The following is a 12549-nucleotide window of genomic DNA, read 5'->3' as shown; positions in this document are numbered from 1 at the left end:
CTCATGATAGTAGTGGGTTGCAGCTTAATGACGTTTTCATGCATACAAATAAAAGGCCCCTTCTCATGCAATGCCTACTAGCCTCAGCCATACAAAGCTGCAACACGCATTTTGTGATATACTTCATTGGAAGTGGTGCCCCAATCGCAAAAAATACAACGCGTCCGTCAATAACACTGCTTGAAAAGGAAAAAATATATATATACACACAACAAAACCTCAGTTATCCCGGCACTTTGCTATCCGGAATGCTCTATTAACCGGAATCAGACGGCAAGATAAATCTTCCTTCGCGTATGCGACAGCCACCTGGCATCTTGTCGTGCGCTTATCTGTTATTTACGGGAACTTCAGCATTGCTGCGGTAGTCTGTAAAGTGTACCGTACGACTGTGTACTGTACTCTAAACGGTCCCACTACTTCTCTACAATCCACCGACTGGTGAGCCCCTCTGTAAGAGATTCGATTATTGTTTCTTACATCGGAGTTAAAATGCAGGCTTTCAGTTTCTTCCTTGAAAAGTTTCACGTACTTGAAATACATTTGGCGAAGCATATAAGCCTAACTCGCAGATAAAACCGGCGTATTTGTTCAAACGGTATCCTCCATTCCCCATGGAAGCCACATCACCAAGTTATTGCTGTACTAGGCAACGTTTCGGGCAATGGCCCATCTTGGTGCTTCTTCATAGCAGGGACATTTGCAGAACTGCTCAATCGCTCAAATGCTATGTATCATGTACTGTGTATAAGGGGAAAAAAGTGATTATAGAATAATTTTATAATGTTTTATTTTTTATTATTGTATTATTTCCCTTCTACGTGACTTTACCGAAAGAACCAAGAAGATGAATCCCTGCAGTCACGAAAGCTTTAAATCGAAATTTAAAGTGATTATAGTTACATAATAAGATCCAGATTTGAAGCTTTCGTGACTGCAAGGATTCATATTCTTAGGTTTTTTCGGTAAAGTCACGTAGGTAAAACATCAAAATTAATAAAAAATAAATAAATAAATAAATCACGGTGACGGTCCCACCTGATGACGGAGACTTGTGTTGCCTCCGAAACGTCGTGATTTTTTGTTGAATTTTATTTTTATTAATTTTGATGTTTTACCTACGTGATTTTACCGAAAAAACCTAAGAATACATAATAAGAGTTTATGGAAAAAGTTACAGGCAAGATTTGTATAAAAGACCAATTTTTTTAAAACAGGTTCATTTGATTTTTATGGATAAACTTTGTTAGCCGTGCGGAATATAGTAAAAAAATAAATCTCAACATATTTTGATTTAAAAAAGAAAGCCTGGAGAAAAAAATAATAATACACAACACCATTGAAGGAAGATCACAGAAATTGTGGCCATGAAACAACGCTGCAAAAATGAGGGCCTCTTGTGAAACGCTGCTGCTGCTGTCTGTCCCGCAAGTAATGACGGAGCACGCAAAGCCATAATGGATTCCGGCCGGGCCTGTGCATTGCCACAGGCGGTGAACTGGGGGGCTCCTGGCCAGATCCAATAGGCGGCGAATGGGTGGGGGGGGGGACAACGGGGACAAAATCATAATGTTTATTTATACTGGAGGAATCCGATGAGCTTTCAAGCTCTTTTTCACAGATGTCCTGTCGGGGCAGATAAGAACGTTGCAACAGCAAAACGTACAAAAACACGATCGGAGTGCAAAGTACGATTTGGGTACCGGGCCCCTGGCCATATCCAACTGGTTGGTTGCAAATTCACTCGCTTTATTGACAATGGAATCAATTGATTCGAACCAATTGTAATTAAAAGGCGACATGGTCACGCGTGCACACGCGCACACATGCATGCGTCCGTTCAGCTCTGTTGCGCGTGTCGTCACGGACACATTTCGGTGTGTGACCGTTGCGTGCGTTCCGTTGGTGTAAAGAAATGTTGGTGCTTCAGCAGCTGATGAAACGATAATTCGATTCTTTTTTCGATTTAAAGCTTTCGTGACTGCAGGGATTCATCTTCTTGGTTGTTTCGGTAAAGTCACGTACAAGGGCAATAATACAATAATAAAACATAACAAAAATAATTCTCACGACGTTTCGGCTGCTTGCGTTGTGGCCGAAACGTCGTGAGAATTATTTTATTATGTTTTTTTTTATTACTTCCCTTCTACGTGACTTTACCGAGAGAACCAATAAGATGAATTCTATTCTTACGCATGGCAATCTGTTCAAGAGCTAAATGTCAATGTGGAGGTCTGATAGCCACAAGAGCGCTTCAGGAGGGAGTGTGCAGCTCTACTATTCCTCCGTAGAAGGAGCGTAGACTACAGTGGCTTACTGCATGGTCCGTAGTTTTAGTTACAGGGCCACAATCACACTGCTGTGGCTTGAGTCTTGAATTTTCCATTCATGAAGAAGATGTGTACGTCGACCTGTTGGCGTTCTGATGCGGTTGATGGTTACACCACCGGTGTCAAGGAGGAGGAGTTTGGGTCTCAAATGTGGTATTGAAACCATAATGTACTGTATCTTTATAAAGTCCTATTGGCCAAAGCATCAATACGAACATTACATATTTAAAGTGTAACTCTCGGTAAAAATATTTTATGCACAATTAGTTTTAATAGACACAGCAGTAAATATCAGGCACACTGGATTATGCCAACACTTGTGAATAACTTGAAGATTGTTAATCCGCTGTGTGCTGGCCTGCCTCACGTGCGTGTTTTATCAACACCAACGCAACCGCAGACTGCAGCTGCTCGAGTTTAGTTTGCTCTCAACGTCTTGTCAAGAGCAAAACTCCCCAGTGCTCAGGGATTGAGGGTTACATTTAAAATCCTTTTGTTCACACAACACACAGCGGCTTTTGCACATTGCCGGCCCCACTCGGGCGCTTTGAACCACCTAATAGTAGTTCTTCACCACCCGATGCATCACGACTTTGGACGGGGATGATCCTTTAGCCATCCGGATTCACCGTTATGGAACAATCTCTCCATGAACGTCAGAGGGGAAGTTCGTTTACATAAATTTAAACCTCAACTAAAGACCCGTCTTTTAATTTCAACTGTAATACACCTTGAAGCTCGCTGGATATCAGCTGTTACTGCATTTTTTCCCGATTTTACGAAATTATCTTTAGGAGACTGAACTTTTTATTATTTACACATTATATTTTCTACAGTATATCGTTATACTGACATTTATAGATTTTTTTTTCTTGACATAGTCTTAAGGATTGGGCATTCGTATATTTTTAGCTCATGAAAAGCGCTTTAAGATTCCCGTATTCATGTGCAATGCAACTAGATATATATCAACAAAGATCGATTGTTGCGCCGTATACCGGGCACTCTGACTGATTGATCACTTGCGGTGGGGTAAATGTGGGTATCCCAACCGTATTCATCACAAAGGTCAATAACGAAGAGAGATCTTAACACGTAGGCTTTTGCGACCAATATCATCCATAAGAGAGGTTTTTGTTTAAATCGCGTAAACATATAAATGTGTCGTTAAAATCCGCCACCACCTGGACACAGCCAACTAGTAAGGGTTGTCATGTAAACAGAACGTGGCCAATTCGTCACTAGTACAGCACTAACCGGTGTGTTGGAGAGCCAAGCCACAACATTTACAAACACAAGTACGTTTCGCAAGTAATTACAACTAGCTTCATCAGGCACACTGGATTAAGTCAACACTAATTGACTAGTGACGAATTGGCACGTTCTGTTTACGTGACAACCCTTACTAGTTGGCTGTGTCGCGTGGTGGCGGCGTTTAACGACACATTTATATATTTACGCGATCTAACCCACAAAACCTCTATTGTGAAGAGAGAGCTAGTAAACTCTACGTCACTTTAACACGTGGGCTTTTGCGACGTGTAGGTGGCGAATAGAGTGAAACAGCGCCAAGTGATAATACATACAATAAACACAAGGTAAAGCCCTTGCTCACAAGCAGCCCGACTTCTTCCAGATTTAAAATGTTGCTCTTGTACTCAACACGTGGTATCTATTGCAAATCCAAGTTATTCGGAACGCCGGTAAAACGTATAGAACTTGACACCTCCTTCCATAAAATGTATCATATTGGTGAACAGGACAAGCATTTATACGCTCTTTATATTTGGTGGAACAAACACATTTAAGACGGTTTCGAGTGAATTCAGCTAAATATAATAGAGGCCACACAATGGGATCGCAACAATCAGCGCCCGCCTGTGAAACCAACGTGCGCATCACAGCACACGACGCCGCTAATGTTCACTTCAGAGAAACCATTTAGTTTCGGAAAAAGAGTTTGGATAAAGAAAATGTCGCTCAACTTACGACAATAACAAGGAAGGAAAAGTTGGCATACTTCTTGTCTTCCGTGACTGCAGGAATTCATATTCTTTGGGTCAAAATTTCTTGCTGTGGTTTTCACACCTGATGATGATTGCTTGTGTTGCAATCGAAACGTCGTGAGAATGTTATTGTTTTATTATTATTATTTTATTATTCCCCTTCTACGTGACTTCACCGAAAGAACCAAGAATAAGTTCAAAGAAAATAACGACCGCTTGTGTTGCGATCAAAACGTAATTTTTGTTATTTTTTTTTAACCTGTCTACGTGACTTTACCGAAAGACCCAAACAATAAGTAGGCATACGTATGAATTCTGTAACCATTATGAACGTGCGTTTTTCCTCCAAAGAATTTAATATGCGATGATAATGGGAGCACTTGTGGCAGGTGCGCAGCAAGCAGTATGTCCGTAGCCCACAATGAGACAACTAGGCTCAGCTGGGGAGATAATGGGCAACCCCCCTTTGATCTACGTGGCCAGTTTTCCATACAGCAAGTTCCTAATAACAACACAACTTAATATTCAAGTTCTGTTCATATCGGATCCCTTTACACGATTTATCGTACCCCTGTAACAGACAGACGAACAGAACTTAACGCTTCTTAGCCTGAGTTTGAAAGCGTTAAAAAAAAAACAGGACACTTTTGATCTGTGTGAGTAAGGTTATTCCTTCAACTTCTCAATTTATACATTTCCGCTAGTTAAACTTTTAGTTAATTTAGTAAATGGATTCTTAAGATGCATTTATAATATAATTATTTTTATGCTGAGTATCTGCTGTGTCCTGTACAGAGCTTTGAGATCCTTGACGAAAAGCGCTATATAAGTAGAATTACTGTATTGTTATTAATCAACACCCAGTGATTGCAAACGTGGGAATACGTATACACCTTTAAATTGGTGACAATGGCCTTCAAATGCAAACACAATCAAACAAAACAAGAAGCTGACTTGAACACGTTACCTATCAGAGGAGTTGACGAGTATGACCAGGACGTCGGGGAAGCCGTCCATGTTGTAGTCTCCCATGTGCAGCGTGATGGGCAGGCCGAAGCCTGTGGGGCTCTCGTTGGCCTTCATCCCTTTGAAGCGCCATTCCACGTCTCTGTTACGGAAACTGCCCGACACGTTGGTCCACTGCGGGGAGAAAGAGGCGGGGAGTCGCAGTGAGCAGAAGAAGGAAGGGGGGGGCCACGGCATCGGAGGCAAGAGGGGCAGCAACGGGTGTCACTCAGCCGCTCGCACCATCTTCACACAATACCTGGACCAACAAGTTCAAGTTAACTTAAATAATCTCCTTGCTTAAATGAGCAAAAATTTAATTTTGGATGTTGGGTTCTTCACCGACTTGTATGTACGTATGTATGTATGTATATTGAACTTATTTCGCACTGTGCGTAGCCAACTGTGCTTATCATAGGCGCGAGGGAAGGACAACCGACAAAACACAAAAAGCACTTCTAAAGAAATGAGGCTTCAATCTAGATGATTTAAAAGTACATAGCGCCAGTGGCTTCCGAATATTGGAAGGAAGAGCGTTTCAGACAGCCGCAAAGGCGCATCTAAAAGAGCGCGATTCAGTCTTTGTTCGATGGTCAGCCAAAAGCCGCTGCGATGATGAACGGAGTTCGCCTGATGGTTTATGCTCCTTGACGAGATCAGCAAGGTATTTGGGTTTATTTATGGAAAGCACTTCGTGTGTAATGAGTGCTACCTTACAATGTAATCGTTCGGCAACCGGAAGCCACTGCAGCTCAGGAGACAGGACTGCCTTTCAAAATTGCAATTGTACCTTTGGACAGTCTACCTAACCCACGCGGAATAAGCAATAATTTAAGTTTTGATCAACAATTATTGCTTTTAAGTTGGATTTCACGAGAATATGGTATTATGCTTATTTCTATCGCAACATTGTTACTTGTAATCCTCCACTAAACTTGACATTCACATTTTAAAATGGGCCAGCAGTGTCTGCTGCGGGCTTAAGGGACGACGGTTCTTGTTGGGTAAAATAGGGCCTTTGATGTGATCAAAGGTTTTCTGGGAAAGAGGGCTCTAAGGGAGATCGTGCTGAATTGTTTGAGATGGGAATGCGATGTTTCCCCCCTTCCAAACATGAACCCTAAAAGGCCAACATGACAGCCTGGGACATACAACACTTTTACTTATTTGTTCATGAAATCATTGGATTAAATATTCACTAAATCCATTCAGATTACCCTACTGGCCAGTCTGATTTTTTTTACAGTTTACCAACAAGCAAATGCTAGAGTTGAAGTGAATGAAATTGTCCCTTTTTTCTTTTAAAGCGAGAGCCCTCATTAACTCTATTGACACACCTGGTGTTGGCAAAACAGAAAGTAAATACAAACACCGGCACACTGGCTCGCTTATCTAATTGGACACAATTACATTTGGCTACAGCACTACCTTATAATCTTGGGGGGGGGGGGGGAGATTTCACCTTTAAATGAAAATTTCATTCAACTGCTTCTCAGCAGACATTTTTTGGGTGAGCTTTGCCGAGCAAATGCCAATAATGGAGAATGAGTGCAGTGTCGCGAGGCTTCCATTGTGTGCAGTTTCCATATCGGCAAAAAATGTGGCGCACTGTGAATTCGGCGAGTGAAGCCAAAGTGTCCGTGTTTTATATACACACGTTTTTGCCTCATTTTCATTTAAGACTAACATCATTTTTATTATTAACCTTGCTTCCCTTCCTGCGGGGTTTGATGATAAACGTCTCGGCTGCCTGATGCCGTCACACGCCTGCTGTTGCTGTGGCTGCTGGACTGAGTCTTGAGAAAAATGTCAAAATGTGAAAGGGAGGTGCGATGGAAATTGCTCGATGATTGACGCCAGCGATTTGTGCCCCTATTTTACGTTTTTGCTTCAGAGTTGGCCACCGTTTTGCTGCACGGCTAAGTTTTGGCGATCCATCTCCACAGATTATCCAGGTTGCAGATTAAGCACGTCTGCAGAAATGAAAAAGATCATATATTCGTACGCACGACAGTTAAATTATTGTACGCATCTCACTTGTTATGGGTCAGTGGACTCGGTGCCCATGTGACCACAAATGTCAGCAAGATAAACCGATTACTTTAAGGGGCAATAAAAACAGAAGGCACATTCTACATCATCATCACCATTCTACACAAGTAAACAAGACGTGTTTATAGCCTCATTTGCATAGGGTTTTTGTACGATCCGGGTTTTAGTTTCATGCCGGCCAGCTCCCCCATCCCTCATTGCCCTGCATAATCTCGATTTGTTCATTGTGATTGTTCCGTTAAATGTAATAAGGACACGGCTCAATTTAGTTACCAGCATTGTTCAGATAATAACAATTTATTTTTGCTTATTTCAGTCGTAAAAAATAACATTTGTTTGGCATACATGTTATAGGAAGCTAAAGAAAACTCTTTGCCTGGATGCCAATATTATAATTGAGATTAAATCGATTAAAAATAGAAAATGTCCAAGTCATATTTACCTCAGGGGTAACAACATTGGGCAATGAAAGGATAAAATAAGCACAAACGAACCGCATTTCAAAACTCACCTTGGGCGAACTCAAAAAGTGCCTTCACCTATGCAGGAAACGTTCCCTTCGCCGAGCGTAATGGACCCTGTACTAGTTCTTGTCAAGTGCTGCCGGAACCCGCCATTTGAAAACGTTAACTTGCCGCCCCCTCGTCTATGGTTGAAACATTTGGGAGCACTAAACCCTTTGGGGCAAAGAGATCCTTTCCCCGAGGCCTCAAGAGTGTCCTCGCGACGCTGAGTTGCTCAAGTGCAGACCTCTGGATGGGGAACCGACAATAATCCGTTCTCATCCCAACTTCTGAGGGCGTTAACGTACCTTGACTCAGGAACAATTAAATGCCGAGAGGGGGCATTTCTCGCAGTGATCATACGGAGTAATTGAGACACATTCGGTAGTACTGCCAGAGCCCTGATAGTAGATTTATGCTTCTTGGTTCTTTCGGTAAAGTCACGTAGAATGGAAATAATAAAAATAAAACATAATAAAATAATTCTCACGACGTTTCGGCCACAACGCAAGCAGCCGTCCTCAGGTGAAGAGGATGGCTGCTTGCGTTGTGGCCGAAACGTCGTGAGAATTATTTTATAATGTTTTTATTTTTATTATTTTATTATTTCCATTCTACGTGACTTTACCGAAAGAACCAAGAAGATGAATCCCTGCAGTCACGAAAGCTTTAAATCGAAATTTAGATTTCTGCTCTTACCCAGATCCGCTAAAAGTGTCTCGTGTGAGGTCTGCTTGTCAGCATCAGAAGGAGCCGAATGAGTTGTGCTCCTCTGAAGGAAAGGTAAACGCCTATCACCCTGTCAATCAGTACTCGCATCTGCAGCAGTGCTCTTACGTGCACACTGTGCACCACGCTTCATTAAGCCTAACAACTGCCTGCAGCATCCACACGCATTATTGAGGTGTTAGAGATATGTAATGTTACCACGAAGCGCTCTGATAAATAGGTTAACCTTGCATAAAGTCAATGTGCTGCATTTATTTAGGTTTGGAAAATTGCATGTAATTTTTCATCTCTACTGTCACGCTAACATTTCATTTCGGATGCTGAAAAGCTGATATAGGAATGTAATAGGATCTGCTAAATGCACTTAACTCCAATAAATTTTAAACGTATTCCTCGCTTGATAATATAATAATATAGACGCGTGGAATATTTTACGAGGTGGTTTTTTTACAAGTTCTTTTGTTCAGTACAACTTGCAAGGTATTATTCATTGCATACGCAAGTGCTACTTTCTTTTTTACATTCTCGCTATTGTACTTGCTGCACGTGATGCAACTAAGATGTCCCACCCGATCAAAACATGCGCGTGTTTCAGTTGTACTGTAATACTCTTAACATGGATATTTTCAGTTTAACACATAGGCATTCGCGCCCAATATCATCCATAATACAGGTTTTTATTGGGGTTAGATCGTGTTAATATATAAATGAAGCTAGTTGTAATTACTGGCAAAACGTCGTACTCAGATTGCAAATGTTGTGGCTTGGCTCTCCAACACACCGGTGTGCTGTACTTGTAACGAATTGGCACGTTCTGTTTAAGTGACAAACATTACTCATTGCTGTGTTGGGTGGTGGCGGGTTTAACGACACGTTTATATTTCCGCAATCTAACCCCCCCAAAAAAAACCCACCTGTATTACGGATGTATATTTTCCTCGACATTCTACAAGATCTCCCGCGTAGAACATTTTTTGCACGTTATTGCACTCTCACCCGCCTTATAAGGGATATGAATAAATTAATCAATGACAGTGACTGATGACCCATGCACGTAATTGCTGCCCAATCTCCCTTTCTTCACGAAGATAAGGCCAGGAAACTGCTGACGCGTGCCGCTGCCGACAACTATAGCCGGCCGGTAACCAGCGCAACACTGTGCACTGCAGGTGACCATCCTGCGATGATCGTAATGGCATTCGCAGATAATATCTGCCCCTCCAAGCGATTGCAACGCCACGGAATTCGTCAGCGTGCAATGCCGCCGGATTTAAAACAATTTCTCGACACACGCAGCACGCGATAAGCCGTCGCAAATGTGCCTGCCCAGCGACACGGCATTATGCTTTGAATGCTACTTATCTAACCAAGAGCACAGGGGCACAATGGGGAACGGAAACGACTTCTCAGTCCATTACAGCTGGCGTGCTGCAATGATCAGATGCGGGCACCCTGTTGTTTTCATTTTACATTAATAACGTCTTAATGGCCAGCCGTAATGTCTTGGTTTGTGTACATGCTGATCATCACAGTAATGCTATTACAAAACACAGCATCAACAGTGCGAGAGCTGACACGACAAAGGACGTCTAATGCCACCCGGGAGAGGTTTGAAGTGAAGTGTCTGCCCACGAGGCCATCTAGTCAACACGCACAAAACAAGTCAACACGCACCACCAGAGACTTGTCAGGCAACTTGAACGTGGAATAACTTCACCGTTGTCAATGAACAGTTGCCGATCCATCGTGCAGAAAATGAAGAGAAAAATAAATGGAGGGAGGGAGGGTGAACCTAGCTCGTGTCGGAGCAAAGTGACGGGGTTTGACCTTTCGTCTGCTAAGATGGTAGTTAATACGTTTCCCTGAGCCCAGCTTGAACGCTTTAATGGGATCTGTGGTTTGGATCAGCTTCACTGCTCACATGGCTGTTGCGACTCTCCCATCGGAAAAAATTAGACAGCTCCTCTACAAACAGATAATTTTACTCACTGCTGTGACTTGTACTTAAGCCTTAACTGGCTCACACCTGCTGCTCCATTAAATACTTCAGACTATAGCAAGTGCTGCCTTAAAAAAAACAATTCACCCCATCCAACATTGGATTATGCAGCGTCTGAAATGGGTCCAGCTCTTATGATCACATTACAGGACCGGACTCAACCGCTTTAAAGCCTCCACAGCAATGAATCAACACGTGTACTTCAATCATTTTTAACACTGGACGCTACCAGGGGGTAATGATCAGGTTTTGAGAATTAATTATTGTCAGTGTGCTCAGATTCGCACGAATTGATGTAATGCAGTTCATTGTTGTTTTGGTTGAGAACTTTATCGGCAACGCTCAAGATAGACACGTGGTACACAAATGTGATCCTGATAAACCGTTTACGCTGCACTCTCCGTGTTCATCGGGAAGGTGAGGTTCGTCTCCTTCACTATTTTTTTCCGATAAAACACAATATCGGTGATAATTCAGAGCTTTGCCAAGCCACTGCTGGAAGGCCTTGCCATGCCTCGTCAGTCATGGGGAGATTTTGTGTTGTTTGCTCAACGATATTTCACCACGCTGGGTCAGTGCAAGTTGGTGAAGGGAGGGGGCCAAGATCAGTTAAGATATCATTCATTACCGATGTCGACCGGGATTCGAACTCGGGTAGTCTGGCTTCATAGCGCACTGTGCCACGCAGCCGCCGTTTTTTTCTACATGTGGATGTTATCAATGCTTTGTGTTATTAAAGAGTTATGCATGATTAGAGAATTATGATATGGCTTTAAATAGTACATAAGGACCTTCGTAAGAATGTTTCCGAGACCTCATTATAAAAACCCTTTGACCTCCAACCTTGCAGGAGAATACACAAACACTAACACGTGTAAATGTGTACATATATTCAAATCATATATTACGCATTCACACACATCTCTTTCAAAACATAAAAACATACGGTATAGAGATGGAGAACATATGACACAATAGATATTGCTGCAGACGTCTAACCAAGTCAGTGGGTGATCGAGTCAGCACGACACAGTGAGTCAGCGCGCGAGATGGCCAATGCATGCGTTAGTGTGTGGGTGTGAGCGAGCAGGTGTGTCAGTGGGCAAATTGCACGTGCAGTGTGTGTGAGCAAAAAAATGCATGCGCGTGCGACTGAGTAAGTGTGAGCGAGCAAGGGTGTAAGTGCGTGAGCGAGTAAGTGCGTGAGTGAGCGTTTTAATGAGTGAGGGCGTGTGTGAGAAAGTGAGCGATTAAAGGCGTGAGCGAGTCAGTTTGTGAGCAAGTCTGCGAGTGAGCGTGTGAACGAGTGAGCGAGCACGTGACCAAGTGTGTGAGCGACAACGTGAGCAAGGGAGCAGGTGAGACAGTGCGCAAAGATACCACTTGCGAGCCGGGCTTGTTGAGATAAATGACGCTCGTGTGGCACTCGCTGTCCGTGCAGCCTGGGAGCAGGTGGTCCTGACCTCCATCTCCATCTGCAAACAGCAGGGACCTCGCATTAGCATGTCAACCCCCTCTGAATACCGCGCACGTATCCCGCGCCCACCGACTTCATCTGCTGCTCCACCGTCGTTGTCAGGACGTACCCACGTCCTCAGTTTAACCGAGGTGAGGTGAGCGGCCAATGAGATTCATTTTCCGCTCACGCAAAGGAGATCTGGAAAATTGTGGCTATGTATTCAGTTGGGGAGTAATGGGCTGAATGGTCAGCAAATTGATGAATTATCGAGATTGACGGTTGCGATTCGATTGAAGAAATCGTTCAAACATTCGTTTGCATCGGATCTCCTATAGCGGCTGTAAGAACAAATATAAACCCATTACAAAAAATACACATAGAAAGATACATATAAAAATACATACAATTCTCAAGCACGTGACTCTATGCGGAGCATTGTGAGCTTACAAATGTATAATCATCTTCT

At 42.8% G+C, this 12549-nt stretch overlaps 1 protein-coding gene across 1 annotated transcript in view; it reads right to left on the bottom strand.

Moving 5' to 3' along the window:
• ITFG1 (integrin alpha FG-GAP repeat containing 1) overlaps positions 1–12549 on the bottom strand; it is a 183172-nt gene that overhangs the window by 117668 nt on the left and 52955 nt on the right. Inside the window, exons 9-10 of the mRNA XM_078606544.1 lie at positions 12005–12099; positions 5304–5476 (exon numbers count right to left, since the gene is read on the bottom strand). Coding sequence (XP_078462670.1) covers positions 5304–5476; positions 12005–12099 — 268 coding nt within the window. The remainder of the gene's footprint in view (positions 1–5303; positions 5477–12004; positions 12100–12549) is intronic.

Source organism: Lampetra planeri, chromosome 26, assembly GCF_965212315.1.
Source record: "Lampetra planeri chromosome 26, kcLamPlan1.2.h2, whole genome shotgun sequence".
Taxonomy (NCBI): domain Eukaryota; kingdom Metazoa; phylum Chordata; class Hyperoartia; order Petromyzontiformes; family Petromyzontidae; genus Lampetra; species Lampetra planeri.
This window is presented reverse-complemented; position numbering and strand designations above follow the sequence as displayed.